At 36.2% G+C, this 16806-nt stretch overlaps 2 protein-coding genes across 4 annotated transcripts in view; both read right to left on the bottom strand.

The window, feature by feature from the left end:
* Nucleotides 1-16806, bottom strand: part of ATP2B1 (ATPase plasma membrane Ca2+ transporting 1) — a 117139-nt gene that overhangs the window by 59262 nt on the left and 41071 nt on the right. For all 3 annotated transcript variants that reach the window (XM_078337030.1, XM_078337028.1, XM_078337029.1), the window contains exons 5-6: nt 11767-11906; nt 6373-7313 (exon numbers count right to left, since the gene is read on the bottom strand). In XM_078337030.1, coding sequence (XP_078193156.1) covers nt 6373-6580 — 208 coding nt within the window. In that variant the 5' untranslated portion in view covers nt 6581-7313; nt 11767-11906. The remainder of the gene's footprint in view (nt 1-6372; nt 7314-11766; nt 11907-16806) is intronic.
* LOC144577641 (uncharacterized) overlaps nt 6436-16806 on the bottom strand; it is a 51236-nt gene continuing 40865 nt past the window's right edge. Inside the window, exon 2 of the mRNA XM_078337031.1 lies at nt 6436-6801. Coding sequence (XP_078193157.1) covers nt 6694-6801 — 108 coding nt within the window. The 3' untranslated portion in view covers nt 6436-6693. The remainder of the gene's footprint in view (nt 6802-16806) is intronic.

The raw sequence follows: 16806 nt of genomic DNA, 5'->3' as shown, positions 1-16806 counted from the left end.
TCCCGGCATCGTGGCTGGTTTGGCTCCAGCCTTGGCTCAAAGGGGCCCAGGAACACCATGGGCCGCAGCTCTGGAGGGTGCAAGCCATAAACCTTGGCAGTTCCTATGTGGTATTAGGTTTGCAGATACTCAGAACGCGAGCATGGGAGAAGCTTGGCAGTTTCCCCCTCGATTTCAAAGGAAATATCAGAAGTCCTTGATGCCATAAGAGAAGCCTGCCTAGGGACAGAACCTTCACAGTGAAACTCCACTAGGGCAGTGCCAACGGGAATTGTACGGTTGGAGCCCCTAGAAAGAGTCCCCACCAGGGCACTGTGTAGTGGAGCTGTGGGAAGGGGGTCATTGTCCTCTAGGTCCTAAAATGGTAGAGCCACTGGCAGTTTGCATCCTAAGCCTAGAAAAGCTTCAGTCACTCAACTACAACCTAAGAGAGTAGCCACAGGGGCTGCACCTATCTTATAAAGCCAAAGAGGCGGAGCTGGGCCTTGGGACTTCACCCTTTGTATCAGTCTGCCCTAGATACAGAATACACAGTCCAAGAAGATTGTTTTTGGAACTTTAATGATTGTCCTGCTGGGTTTCAGACTTGTGTGGAATCTACTGCCCCTTTCTTTTGGCTGACGTCTCTCCCTTTTGAAATGGGAGGGTATACCCAATGCATGTACCACAACTGAATCTTGGCATAAACAGCTTGTTTTTGATCTCACAGGCTCATAAATGGGAGGAACTCATCTCCAGATGAGATTTTTGGACTTTGGACTTTTCAATTAATGCTGGAATTAGTTAAAACTTTGGGACACTATTGGAAAGGCATGATTGTATTTTGAAATGTGAGAAGGACATGAGATGAAGAGGCGGGCAAGGGTGGAATAATATGGTTTGAATGTCTGTCCCCTCCAAATCTCATATTGAAATGTGATTCCAAATGAGCCAGAAGCAAATGTTGGAGGTGGGGTCTAGGAGGAGGTGATTAGATCATGGGGGCAGATTTTTCATGGACGGTTTAGTACTATCCCCTTGGTGATAAGTGAGTTCTTGCTCATTTAGTTCACATGAGATCTGGTTGTTTAAGAGAGTCTAGGACCTGCCTCTTCTCTCTCCCTCTCTCACCATATGATGTGCCTGCCTCCACTTCACATTCTGCCATGAATAAAAACTCCCTGAGGCCTCAACAGAAGCCAAGAAGATGCTGATGCCACGCTTGCTGTACAGGCTGCAGAACTGTGAGGCCAGTTAAACCTTTTTTCTTTATAAATACCTGCCTCAGGTATTTCTTTATAGCAGTGCAAAAATGGACTAACACAGTCTGTATCATAGTGGGCCTATAGCAGCAGCCAACCTGACCTTCCTAAGTGAGGAACACAGAAAAACGTACAGACCAAGGAAGTACATAAAAATTTATGTTTATTCTTCTTGGGAAACAGTCTAATATTCTCATGATTTTCTCAATTTCAAAAGAGGCAATCCCTTCCCTACCTGCAAATTTAAGAGACAATGGTCTAAAGTCAAACTTAGGCATTCTTTTCCAAAATGCCTACTATGTCACTGTGCACTAAGCATACAAAGGGAAATGACTCAGACAGGATGCTTTTCCCTGCCACTTGCCCTCAAAGAGCTCATAGTTCGGTGGGGGAGACTGACAAGCAACCAGTTAAACACTCTGGGCTGTGTGTGTTTTGGGCTTTCAAACTTAAAGCTCAGGAGAAAATCCTGGACCTAATTACAGCAACCACGATTTAAAAAGCTTAGTGTCTCATTTGCTTTCTTGTCCTTTCAAGTCCATGAAGCCATGCCTCTTACAGAATACCACTTGGCACCTGCCTTTAATTTTTACAAATTCATTTATAAAAATGAATTCCTTGTTTAAGGTAGTACTCTGAATAACAAACACAATCCTAGGGCTGGAGACCTGTATACCAGAAACCCTATTATTGAAAAGTCTAGCATTCAATATAAAATATAACATACATAACACAGTACCACGAAGGGATGAAAAATACATCAAAAGCTAGTGTAAAAATATAAGGATCAAAGAACGTGATTTAGATTATGAATAAGAATATCAATGTAGGAAAACAACAAAGATACAGAAGAAAAAACTGTGAAGGTAATTTTATGCGGTTAGGATGTTATAAGCAGGTTATTTTGGTATAAAAGTGCATTCTTGGATTCTGAGGGGTATAAGACAGATGCTTTCTCTAACAGAGCCAAAAATATGAAGTTACAAGCCTCAATTCCAGTTAACCTTGAAATTTACAGTTTCAATTTCTTTAGGAGTTAGGATAATTAATCAGAACCACTGGGAAGTTTTTAATATGAAAATTATATCTGGTCAAAACACTTCTTATTTACTGACCAGTATGCATGATGATATTCTTCAAAACATACTGTTAGAAAACAAGTGATAAATTGGCAAGACAAACAGGAATCACACTAACACAATTTCTTGAATAGGACACTCTGGGTTTTTTTTGAGACAGGGTCTCACTCTTTTGTGGAATCACACATGGCTCACTGCAGCCTTGACTCAGGCAATCCTCCCACCTCAGCCTCCTGAGTAGCTGGGATCACAGGTGTGTGCCACTCCCGGATTATTTTTGTTTTAAATGTTGCCCATTAACAACAAAACGGCTGGTCTCAAATTCTTGGGTTCAAATGATCCTCCCACCTCAGTCTCCCAAAGTGCTAGGATTACAGGTGTGAAATACCACACCTGGCCAGGGTATGTGTTTTAAAAGACAAACTGATAAGCAGAATCTTAAACCAAAATTTTTTTCACCACATAATTCTAAAAACTTTTTTTCCCTATCAGAAATTACTACTGAAAAGAAGAAACACAGGTACCTCTTTCTTCATATTGCAACTCTTTTACAAGCTATGTGAACTGAACTTTTCTAACAGACAACATATAAAAAAGTTAAAAGCATGGTCTCTGAGTGAGACTTTGGGTAAGCTGTTTAACTTTTTTGAGTTGAGGGTTCTTTTGCTGCAAAATAGGAGAAACCTGTTAAAATATTAATTTGTTTTAATATTTTCAAGTGCTAATAGCTAATGGATGGAATAGAAAGTGTTATCCATCATAAGGGTAGCCTATCATTTTTGTGGTTATTGCCTCAGAAATGGGCTGTTCCTCCATGCTTTATAGAAATCTAATATTGGCACCCCAATACTTCTGATTTCCCTTCTCCACTCATTTTTTTAAAAATACATATCACCAACACACTACACATTTCATTTAGTTGTCTTGTGAACTGTCTGTCTTCCCCAGGTGAATACATGAAAATTAAGCAGAGATGTTTGTTTTATTCAACCAGGGCCTAGAAAAGTGCCTATAATAAATATGACAAAATTTCAGCAATTCTAAAATGCACATATTCTTAGATTTTATTAAAATCTCTAACACTGTGATGATTTAATTATACACCTACAACTGCCTTCCAATAACTGCCAGCCCTCTACCACCTTTTATAGTGGAAGAATATAAAACACAGGACAATCAATATCCCAAGTCTGATGAAAGATAGTATACGTCAATGAATGAATCAATAAATGAATGAACTAAAGGGATAGGTAAGACAACATCAGTTTTACCTAATTGAAATTCATGTACTTGAAGAATAATTTTAATTCTCACTTACCCTGACTATAAACAGGTTATTCTAACAAAAGAGTACTTGCTGTCTAGTTCATTTCCTTGGACATACAAACTCCTAATTGCTTATTCCTGATCATGTTTCATTTATTACCATTTGTATGCTTGATCAGTGAGAAAGTGTTTCTGAGTGAATTATTTCTACTAAGTTAAACTAAAACTATGAAGATTTCTTTGGAAATAATGTTCTTGTGAAAGCTGCTGTTGTGTTTTATTATTTTTGAGACAGGTTCTCTATTTCCAGGCTAGGGTACAGTGGTGCAATCATACTCACTGCAGCCTCAGTCTCCTGGGCTCAAGTGATCCTCCTGCCTCAGCCTCCTGAATAGCTGAGACTATGGGCTTGTGCCACCACAGTGGTTAATCTTTTTATTTGTAGAGCTGGGGTTCTGCTATATTGCCTAGGCTGGTCCTGAACTCGTAGATTCAAGCAATCCTCCCACCTTGGCCTTCCAAAGTGTTGGGATTACAGATGTCAGCCACTGCATGTGGCCTGCTATTTTCATTTGTATTTTCAACTGTAAATATAAGTATAATGCTTAAAATGACTTGTCTCACATTCTTTCTAAATGACCATTTCAAAATAACAAATGGTGTATATATAAACAGTGAGGACAATAGTTTGTACAAATTTTAGCAAATATTAAATTCACAATACTAGGAAGAACACGAGCAATAACTTTCTACGATTTAAAGAGGGGATAATAATGCATGAATTTATTTAATAGCCCAAAGCAGCAACAATTCACATAGAATTTTCAGTGGTAAGTGGAGAGTTCTAGAGATTATCCATAGCTTCCAACATACTGTCAAAAGAGTATATACTTATCCCCTTCTCAAATTTTAAAAGCCACTGTACTAAATGCAAAATTTTCAGTTAACTTCACTAACTGAACCAATTTAAAAGGCACTGTTCTAAATAATAGCACAAAAGAAACTGTAGTGCAAACTAACAAGAAATCATGTCTATAAAAATGAAGAGGCATTCTCATTCTCAAACGCAGGGGTATTCAGTTATGAGAAGACAAGAATTTTGATTAACTAATAGAGAAATGCAAGGATATGGTTAGGGGAAGTACAGCTGAGTGAAGATTTGAAACTGAAGTTCAAAATGTGACTTTTATGAACAAACTGTTGTTACACTGAGGGCTTCTTAATGTTAGTGTCCCCTATCGATTTGATGATGACAAAATAATTAGATTTTAATGGTTAAGCTGAATTAGTAGATCTACCAGCTGAAAAAAAGTACACTATTGTACAAATCTCTAAGATGCTATAATATCTCAAAGTAGGACTGCATAATGAACAAGCTCCAAATTTTGTCAAATTACTGCCTATAAAAGTCCATAGGAACTATTCTTGATACTCTTTGTTATACCTTAGATATGCAATACCATTTTAATGTATTAATAGTTGGGATCAATCTTGGAGTAGTAATCAATCCCAACTACATTAAAATGGTATAGTATATCTAAGGTATAATTGAGAAGCTGATGTTTCTAGTGGTTCCAACTTGAAAAGTTCCAAAAAAAATCTTGAAGAGTTAACAGGCCTTGCAGGAAAAGAACATATTCCAAATAGTTTGAAAAAGCTATGTTGGGACATGTGTGAATACTGACTCTGGCTTCCTCAAGAAATCAAAGTAACTACCTATCATTAAAATAATTAACAATTCACAATGAATTACATAGGTTACAAAGGTTTTAAAGAATTTTTTAATATAGTTTAAAGTTAGTTTTGGAAAAGACTTTTTGCTATTACATTAAATATTATCTAAGCAATAGTATGGCATAAGATGTTTCAGAAAAAATATTAAGAAAAATACTTTCACACAATTTCTCTAGAATTGGCTTTGGAATATATGCTAATATTCTCTAAAATTTTACATTAATAATTTCCCATCCTTAACAAAATAAACTGTAATCCCCATTCACCCTCATGTGTCCCTCCCCAGCGTGCCTTTACAATTTGGAAATGCTTTCCTGAAACGTCCTAATCTTAATTTTATGTTCAATCTGATTAATTTATAAAAGGCAATCTTCTGAAATCATTTCAAAGTCCATAATGCCAGAAAGTTATAATGAATTTTCCTTTCTGATTCTCAAAAAGAAACTTACCACAAATAAAAATGTATGAAACCAAAAGCTTCTGTGAACACAGAGATAGTCAACACAATTCAAAGACTGAAAACTATTTTTAATTAAAGAAATGTCTGTAAGGTGAAAAACTAACTTCCATCTCATCTATTTCATTTGCCTTAGGACCTCCTAAACTAATTATTAGAGGTTAGGTTAAGCCCCATAGGCTAAAACCAACTCAGTCAGCTAATGACAGTGACAACTATTTTAAGCCACCCAGCAAAATGAAGGATAGTGCTCTGAGAATTTTTTTTCACTGGAATATCTGGGAGGCATCCAAGCCTGATTCCATCCTCTATAGTTCAAAGGGAAGACAATCTTTTTATCATAAACAGGCAGCAATAGTACATATAATAGAACAAAATATTTCATGTGTCCAATCTAAAACATATACATTAACTTGTAACATTTATGTGTTAATATAAAAATACTTTAACTGTACTAATCTTACAACCCAATTTTAATGTTACTATAATTATGTCATGATCATACAGTCACCAAGATAATATAAGCACGCTTTTATAATCCAAATATATAGCACTCTTTGCACAAAGAACCAAAATCAAACATAATAAAACATACCTTCATTGGGAGATGTTTTCAACTTGGTGCAAATTCCATAGACATCTCCATAGCTTTCCTGTATTTTTCGTAATGCATCTGTGGACCTGAGCTCCATAAGAGCCCGCAGCTCTGCAAGCGTAATTCCAAAGTCTCCATCATGATTAGCTTCCTTCAAAGAGTTTTTCACACCACTGTAAGCAACTGAGTTGTTTGCCATGTCACCCATTACAAATATAATATATCAGAAGGAAAATGTTTCCCAAAAGAATTTAATTTTCACTTGATGTATTTCCAAGATGAAAATCTTTTAAATATGAAAATCTTTCATAAACCAAACACTCATTGTATGACTTTGTAACGCAGCATCAGCAGCAACATTTCCCAGAGCAGTATCTTGACCTTTGGCCCATGGCTAGTTTCTCCATACCAATCATGAGATGTACACACCTGTAAGAAGAAAACATTAAAAAGTTAATAAAATCTATCTTAGAGTATTATGCACAAAGCATATTTTCTAAATGTCATCAGGTAGCCAAAGTACATTATTTAGTAATAAAAATATTGTTGAACTGCAGTCTTGTGCTTTTAAAGCGTTTTGCATAATAAAAGATCAAAGTACAACTTTTAAATAAACTTGTATATCAAAGGACATTAGATTGCATCATTATTAAATGAAATTGCACTTCACATGACTGAATTTTATGATCCACTCAGCATTACTGTTATTGTTCCAGGCACTATGCTAGTTGTTTTAATTTCATTCTCTCACTTAATCATTACAATTTAATCCCATAAGGTGTTACTCCTTCTTCTGCTGAAAAGAGCAGACTTCAAGAAACTGAGTTTCTGCCCAGCTAACAAAATGGCTGAAATGTCTGAAGTGGACTGTCTTCAAGCCCGTTTCTTTTAATATTATACGTGGATCTCTCTCTCTCCAAGTCTTTCATAAGAAATATACCCTGAAAGGACAAAAAGCATAACAGATATTTTAATATTATTTCCTGCAATTCTCATTGGCAACTCTGTGATTCTACCATTTTTTGGCTGTCAAAAACTATACTCTGTATGATCTGTCACATGTCACCACCTCAGGTCTTCCTGTGACTCCCTATCTAAAGAAATTCTCTGCTCTTTTATTTTCCTTGCCCACTGTTATTATTACCTGAATTTATCTTGTTCATTTGTTTATATGTTATTTTTTTCCCTCCATCTACAGTATTAGTTCTGAGGGCAAAGTCTGTGCATTACTACATCTTGAGTACCAGACACACAGTAGACACTCAGTGAAAGTTTGAGGAATTAACACATGCATTACTTTTATTTCTTCACTGTACTTTCAAGTCTTCCTATTATTCTAATCTGCCTAAAGATAAGCTCTCTTCTCCATACAATCACCTCAACATTAACAGGCCCAACACCGGACTCATCTCACTCACTAATTAAAAGCTCTGCCACCACCAATATCCTTATCGCCTTGGCTAGGAATCTTAAATCATCTTTGATTCCATTCTCTCCAGCTTCAGTCAGTTACTAAGTTAGTTCTACCTTTGAAAAGTCTCTTCTATGTATAACCCCTTTTCTTCCTGATCTTCAAGTCCCTCTATGCAAATTATAATCACTACCCCCTGGTTCTTCCTCATTCTAATATCTCATACATAACAATACCTTGGGCGTTTTGCTGCTACATTTAGTTTTTAAAAAGGCATCATGTCATTAAATCTAACCTCCAAGATGAAAACGCAGTCCCATTGCTCATGACTGTCTTGCTACATTTTACAAATTCAGCTTCTTCCCACCTCAAGCAATCTACCTGCACTCCAAAATATTTTTAGAATGTTGATTATTAGAAAAGATACTGGCAAATGCAGTCAATCTTCAGCTATGAAATTGTTATGAAGATTTCTGTAAATCATGGTATATAGTCCTCATATTTTAGCATACATCAGAATCACCTGGAGAAATGGTTAGATTGCTGGGCCCCACCTCCAACATCTTTAGATTCAGGTAAATTAAGGTGGGGCTCAATAATTTGCATTTCTAATAATTTTTTGGGTGATGCTGATGCTATCTGCATCATCTAGGGAGCACACCTGTGAGAACTACTGAACTAGAGAATAGGCTAAAAACTTAGAATTCATACCAGTGAGTTGATGGCTAGGTGAGAAAGGTTTGTTTGCCTTAGGTTAAATCTGCAAAGATGGGATAGTTATGGATTCTGCAAGACATTTTCTTTCATTGCCTGCTTCCTCCCACTACACAAATCCTTATACTTGTCTAATTATTACCAATTTTACTCATCTCCTAGGTAAAGTGGGTTCCCTCCTACGCACACATCAATTATTATAATAACTTCAAAACCTGGAGAGGGTGGTTATCTGATAATCTCCTTAGGTTTCCATATCCAGAGTTTGTTGGCCTGAACATCACACTAACCTTAAAATAGATTATTATTTAACAGATAGAATAATTCAGATAAGTCTGTGTGCTGAGGGCATGTTTGCTCATCTGTTCTCTGGTTTCCACAAAGAGGAATTTTTCTCAACAACTCCTGGCCTGCTACTCCATCAATCATCATGGATGTGAAATGACCTGCCTGACAGATTTTCCTAGAGAAACCAGACATATGTAGCTTTTTCACCTCTGCCTTCTTTGGGGAACCAGATAACTATAGGACTCATGAATTCTAGTTTGAATTTTTAGGGGCAGATCCCAAGGTTTAAAAGCCTACTGGAGCAGAGGTAAATAATTGCTTAGTTCTGGGTTCAATACTAGAGCCTCGCTGTTGTCACACAAAAACCAAGTCATCCAGCCAGCTTTTATCAGTAATAAAACTGATGTTTTTTTTTTCCTATGCGCCAATCTGTCCTCTCTCTTCACAGAATTCAAACAGGAGAAAAGAATGTTATTCATTGAATGCCTTTAAATTTCTCAACAACAGGGATACATAATACAGCTAAGACTGGAACCTATATCGACTGACTATACAGCCTCCAGTTTATGTTTTCACATTTAATAGGTCAGAATGGAAGTTTTTGTAGGTCACAAAATAGTGAAATAATGCCAAATATACCAATTTACACAATAAATCAGAACTGAAGAAGCACTGTTGTATTTGCTATTTGCCATCTCAGCATCCCTTTCCCAGTCTTTCAGCAACAGCCTCACTTTTCATTTAGGAATCTGTGCTTCCCCAGCTCTCAACAGAGTCGGAACAGAGTTCCACCCCCATTCCCAGACATCCCTACTGACCATGCTGATCATCAGTTCACTGGAATATGCATGTGACCCAACAAGAGCCAATGGGTGGTAACAAGACTTCTGCTGTGACTCTGGGCAGACACTTGTTTCTTCTAACTGAACTTAAATCTGAGATATACATGAAGACCTACTGTGGTCATATGGTACCACCAGGGGAAAGCCTTTGAAAATGGATCCAACAGAGAGTATGTGGAGCAGAGAGGGAGAGAGGGAGAGAGCAAGTGAGCATGTTCCTGTCAACCCTGGACATTATTTGAGCCCCTGGGTCAATCAGTGACTAAAGTTTGTCCTATCACTGATCTTTTCCGTAATCTGTCAATAAATGCCCTCCAGGGGTTCAGTTTTCTATTACTTTGCAAGCCACAGAGCTTTCATAAGCACATGATTATTAATCATGCTCAATTCCTTCACTGTAAAGAAAAGGAAGTCCAGACAAAAGCACCAAATGCAAATGAGCCACTTTCCCAAAGTGGACCAATTTGAATTACCAATTACCTCCAAATTATACAGCAGGTTGTTGTCTATTTTTAGATTATTTATAGCTCCTTTTACAGTAATTTTCTTCTTTACCTACTCTTCCATTCATCTAACTGGTTGATTAACAAAAATACTAAGGACAATAAAAAAGTTTTGTTTTCCACTTGTTAGCTACAACGTGACAATCAAGTGAGATACACACTATTTGGGATTGATATACAACAGAAAGCAGAACATCTATTCTGCTTCTCTTTGTTCTCTAAAAGAATTTTATCTTCTATTTAAAAAGTCTAGGAAAAAATGTTGTTAAGTGGAAGCTGAGGCCCAAGAAGAGGGAAATTTTAAAAAAAGCACATGTAGGTCCCTTGGCTTACATACAGAATTTATCCTAGAAAAAATGTTGTCTCTGAAAAACCACTGTAGGTAGTCTTTGAGGTATTAAGAACACACACACACACACACACACAGCTGAAGACTGGAGTTGGGCAAAAATGGTTACAGTTTTCAAAAAGAACAATACGGTAGATTCTTACTGACCTATAATCTTTATTGTGAATGGGTAGGGCCTTCGAAAAAGATTATGATTATGATATCCTAGAAGTGGAACTCATAAAGAGACTGGTCGGTTAATAATACAATTTCAATTCCTTCTTTTTTTTTATTGAGACAGAGTTTCGCTCTTGTTACCCAGGCTGGAGTGCAACGGTGCGACCTCGTCCACCTCTGGGTTCAGGCAATTCTCCTGCCTCAGCCTCCTGAGTAGCTGGGATTACAGGCACGCGCCACCATGCCCAGCTAATTTTTTGTATTTTTAGTAGAGACAGGGTTTCACCATGTTGACCAGGATGGTCTCGATCTCTTGACCTCGTGATCCACCCACCTTGGCCTTTCTTCTTTCATAAAGTCACTTTACAGATCAAGGAAAAGTAAGTTATCCAGATGCAACAATAAAAAAAAAATCAATTATTAGAAAAACTAAATATAAAAAAATAGCAAAGTAACGGGTAAGATATGGAATGCTCAAAATTGTTATCAAAGTTGTATATTAGCATGAGATTTTTGCAGGCAAGACAGAAGTACACTCTAATACAACTAAATATATTAGATACAAGAGGACCAATCTAGAAAGAGGTTTATTTAATGTATTAGTGGGTTCCTAATTTCTGAATGATTCTAAATTTTTGTTAGAAATTTGAAGACCTAGAAGTTGTATTTATCCAATCTATAAGCAACTGAAAGCTAGGTAAAAAAGCAGCAAATACATTACATGACAGAATCAGGATCTGGACAAATGAGAAGAAGAGGCTAAAGTTAACTGGTATAAAAGAATGACCTCTTACATTTAATTCCCAAAACATAACTACAAACATGGCATATAAGAAATGCAATAGCATATATGCAAACACAAAGGTTCAGTTTACTCAAAGCTACAAATGCATTAATTTGGTGTTAATTACCATGACCGATATAAGTGCTTTCCTTACTCTCAAAGTGTTGTATGTTCTTAGGCAGTAAGGATAGGAGTGTAGTATCTAACAAAGGGAGGTAACAGACCTATTTTACTTTGCCTTGGACAAACACACCTATTATGTTACAGGCTTATGTGTAAAATAAAGATACAATAACACTACACATCTCATTAAATGTGTAAATACATGTAAAACACTTTGAACTTACCCTGACACACAGTAAATTTTACTGTTCTTTAAGAATATTTGCAGATACATTCTGCAGAGAATAGCCTTCTCCCACCCCAGTTGAGGAGGGCCTCAAACCATTTTAGATGTAGAAGCTTTAATGAAATAAGATTTTTAAACCTAAAGGAAAAGATAATCAGTATATTATTTGATATAATAATCTAAAAGTTTACTCAAATTTTGCTTTACTAGTTTTATTACATGTCTCAGTAAAATTTTTAAATGTAAGGCTAGTATTTACAAACGTTCTTAATCCTTGACTGGTTCTATATGAACACAAATAATTGATTTAGGGTTCTTAAAAAAATCCTCTAAAGATAAAGACACTGTATTTTCATTCACTTAATGAGAATACAAAATTTTTAGCTTGAAATTTTTAGTTCTTGGGTGTTTAGAAATCAATGTGTACCATCTCTTAAATTAATGTCAACTTTGACATAACTGTACACAATTAGAGCTTATTCCCTGGACCCAAATATACTAAAATGATACCTTAATCAAAGTAATTACTAATTTTTTGGAGTGATAAAGCAAGGATTACATTTTATAAAAGTTACTAAATCAAAATCAAACACTATTTAAAAGACTTTTCTGTTAAATAATGGTTACAAAGCAAAGAATTCTAGAATTTAACAGCTAAAGGAATGTTGGAGATCAAATCCAATAGTTCATTTTATAGCCATTAAAACCAAACACTCATAATCATCTACTTCCAAAATGGATAAAGATACTTATAAAATAAAGTGAGCATTAAATACTCACAAATCATTAAAAATGAGAGTAAATAAATGAAACTTAAATCATGGGATAAACCATATACAGGTTTTAAGGAGGCTACTGCTATCAGGGAAATAACTGACAAGTGTAATTTAAAACTGGTATTGATACCCTAACCATCAGATGCACCATTTGACTGACAAAGAACTAAAAAATAATTTTTAACACAGTCTTTCAAGAAAGAACTCAAGAGAACTCTATTTTCATACTGTGTCTTTTTCTTTTTGTGTTCTTTAACATAAAATAAATTCTACTTCCTTTGCACACAAACATAGTTACAGCAAGAGCCATAGCTAGCCTCATAGCTGTTTCTGACTGATTGCTACTGGCATTTTATTGACAGTGACAACTACCTAATGAATTAAAAAATCCAGCCCTATCCCACGCACTCCTCCTCAATATAAGCAGTTATTCTTAATCAATGTGGACAATCTGAAACTTAGCACCGTAAGTGTCCTGTAGAAGGTTTGGATAGTATACTACATAACTGAGCCTAAATTTATGGCCCTGCAAAGTATTTAAAGGCAAAAACCATGCTTTATCCATCTTTGATCTCCATATCTTATCAAGAGGGACTATAATCTTTCAGCCTTATTATATAGTCACTTTCTGCAGAAAGACAATAACCTTTTACTCAATTCACACTCTAAATATTTGAAGTCTTTCAACCATGATAATTTAAACTTAAATATAAGTGCTTGCATGTAGTTTCTCACTATCATGGTGAAAAGAGCAGGTGGTCTATTATTATACATATCAAAGAGACACTACAAGATTAAGAATGATAGAGTGTTGTTCTACAAAGCTTTGGTATATTCAAATTATTTCATTAAAATACTTTAAAGAAATCAAGGAATGACTCAAATTTAAATTTACTCTTAACTCACATTTTTCACTTTTCAACTGGCTTAAAGAAAACATACACACTCACATAAAAGACCATTAAGTCTATTCTGCTTGTTTCGAAAAATACTTTATATCAGATGAGTAAAGAATAACATATAAACAAGAGTAAACTCACCAAACAGGATTTTAAGTTATACAGAGCTGATAAAACAGAAAATAAGCATTCTCTAAAATGCCTGATTTATTAGTCTCAAATGACTCATAAATACCATTGCTGTGTCTGTGTTGACTAAAATTAGTCCTGCTCCCCTAAGTAACTTATCTACTAGACTCTTCCAGAGGCATAGACTAAGTACAGTACTTTAAAGGGCAAGTTACAGCTGCTGTCAGTTAGAAACTTGGCATGAACACTTTAGCAAATCTCTCAGGGTGGGAAACAACCAGATTAGAATAAGGAAGGCATTAATTTGTCCTTTTATTACAGCTTTTATCACATAGCTGCAATAATTTGTTTATCACTGTCTATCCCAATGAACTTTAACTCAAGGGACAATCTGTGACATTCATTTTAACCCCTGGCACTGTCTGGAACACAGTTGGTACTCGAAGGTTACTGAGCAGAAATAACATTTGAACTATAAGCTAAAATCAATTTGGAAAACAGATTTCACAATGGAAGTAACCACAATTTGAATAGCAGAGCAAAACAAAACTTCCTAACACTTTGTTTAAAAGAATACGTTAGGTGTTAGATGAGTTAAGACAAGGTCACAGCACTCAAGAAGTTTTCAAACCATTTTGGTATGCAAGATACACTATAGCTTTAAATCATTTTAGACAACAGAATAAGTTAAATATTTCAGATTTTAAAATGACTGCTACATGGCAATGATTTTTAACCACAGTCTTATATTCTTGAGGGTATGCAAAGAAATAATACTGAATTATAATATTTCATACCGCCTGAAAGAAACAATACATTTATTTAAAAAATAATTTGTTAGGATTACACAAGCTAAATACAAACCTGCCAAATTAACATGATAATAAAGTAGCAAGTAAGTTTAAATAATAAAGAAATTTTAAAAAAAATCTTATGCAGTAAAAGTCATTTGGGAAAAAAAAAACACATACACACACACACACAACTCCACAGCTAGCTATCATCTGCTCTGAAATTTGCTGTTTCTACACTATTTCCCACTCATACATCAACCTATTACAATCTAGCTTCCTCTTTTATGCTGTATTGAAACTACTCTTCCAGGTGACCACTAACCCCCTCATGTTCTTAAATCTAATGGATACATTTAGTCCTAATTTAACCTACCGGCAACCTTTGCTACTGTTAACCACTCTCTGACTATTGAAATGTTCTGCTGCCTTCATTTCTCTGGTGTTTGACTCTTTTTTTTTTTTTTTTTGAGACGGAGTTTTGCTCTTGTTTACCCAGGCTGGAGTGCAATGGCGCGATCTCGGCTCCCCACAACCTCCGCCTCCTGGGTTCAAGCAATTCTGCTGCCTCAGCCTCCCGAGTAGCTGAGATTACAGGCACGCGCCACTATGCTCGGCTAATTTTTTGTATTTTCAGTAGAGACGGGGTTTCACCATGTTGACCAGGATGGTCTTGATCTCTTGACCTCGTGATCCACCCGCATCGGCCTCCCAAAGTGCTGAGATTACAGGCGTGAGCCACCGCTCCCGGCCGATGTTTGACTCTTATTCCCACTACACTGTCATCTCTAACTGTTTTCACTTTCCACTGCTTGTCCCTTTTTTCGAATAGTTGTCAAAGGAGTGAGCAGGGAGGAGTTGGATGGCACAGCAGTCTTTATAATTGTTTTCATCTGTTTTTAGTCAGAGGAAATGGAATTCGTTTATAGATAATAGTTAAAATTTATTTGCATGTGCATTTACAGGGCCTATTTTGTTTCTCTCATATTTCAGAATTTCATAATTCAATTAAAATGATGAAACCACACTATAACAGTCTGGCTCAGTGAAAGTGCGAAAAAAACCACCCAGTTTTCTTATCCTAAAACCCCAAGCACAGCTCCTATTTCCCACAGCCTGTTAGTCTGCAAAGAAATATGCTAGTCAAAAGCAGAATAGATGACTCGCCCCGCTCCCTGGGGCTGTTAGATAACTATTCTGGCTTTTGATAGCTGTCATTTTCAGTACAGATTATCCATTCATGCCAATAAAGTACTTAATTAAGCAAAGTATATGATAAAATTTTAATGTGAATGATCTCAAACACAGATATCCTGAAGTTAACTAACTATAGACATTTTTGGTCTATGGTCAAGTCAGTTGGTATCATTTCATCCCAAACATGTATGATACCTGTCTCTAGGGTGGTTGGTCTAATTTTGCAAGGATGTACTTACAAACCAAAAAACAATCCCTCTAAATTTACCAAAACCATAATAAATCTAAAAGTTAACACACTAGAGATGAGTGGTTCTTAAACTTCAGCATGCATCAGAATCACCTGAAGGGCTCCTGAAAACACAGACTGCTGAGCCTCACTCAGTTGATGGAACACCTCACAAGACTGTCTAACAACTTCTCAGATGACAGTGATGCTAATGCTACTAGTCTGGAGAACCACTACTGACTGTTAACTGTAGTCTGAACCTTGACTAGGGAACAAACTGCTGGATTGTCATCTTGGTCCAAAAGTTTCCTGACACAAATCACAAATACAAGCAAATTACTCATGGGTTTTTTGGTGTTTTTTTTTTTTTTTTTGAGACGGAGTCTCGCTGTCACCCAGGCTGGAGTGCAGTGGCACAATCTTGGCTCACTGAAAACTACCTCCTGGGGTTCAAGCGATTCTCCTGCCTCAGCCTCCCGAGTAACTGGCATCCACTACTACGCCCAGCTAATTTTTTGTATTTTAGCAGAAATAGTGTTTCACCATGTTGCCCAGGCTGGTCTCGAACTCCTGATCCCATGATCCGCCCGCCTTGGTCTCCCAAAGTGCTGGGATTACAGGCATGAGCCACTGTGCCCCGCCTACTCACGGTCCTTTATTATGCTATTCTTAATGTGCATGGGTAATTAAAAGCAAACCACTTTCTAAAAATATTGAGTTGATTCTTTCTGTTTTGATTTTTAGTACCAAGTACACTACTATTTTAGTATTTAAGCCTTATAATTCACAAATATACACAAACACTGCAAATACTTTTTTATTCAAAGAATGTGAAGCCTCATATTGATACATTCTGAAATAATTCTGTCAAATTATTATAAACACCTAAAAAATTAATTTTTAAAAGTTTAACAGAGAACTTTTGATACCTACCTTCTCTTGCTCTCCCATAAAATAAACTACTTTGTTTTCTCCTATTCTATTGTTCTATTTAGGCATTTTAGAAACCTTTCATCT

The sequence above is a fragment of the Callithrix jacchus genome, chromosome 9, assembly GCF_049354715.1.
Source record: "Callithrix jacchus isolate 240 chromosome 9, calJac240_pri, whole genome shotgun sequence".
Taxonomy (NCBI): domain Eukaryota; kingdom Metazoa; phylum Chordata; class Mammalia; order Primates; family Cebidae; genus Callithrix; species Callithrix jacchus.
Note: the sequence above shows the minus strand (reverse complement) of the source record. Positions and strands in the feature narration are given on the sequence as shown.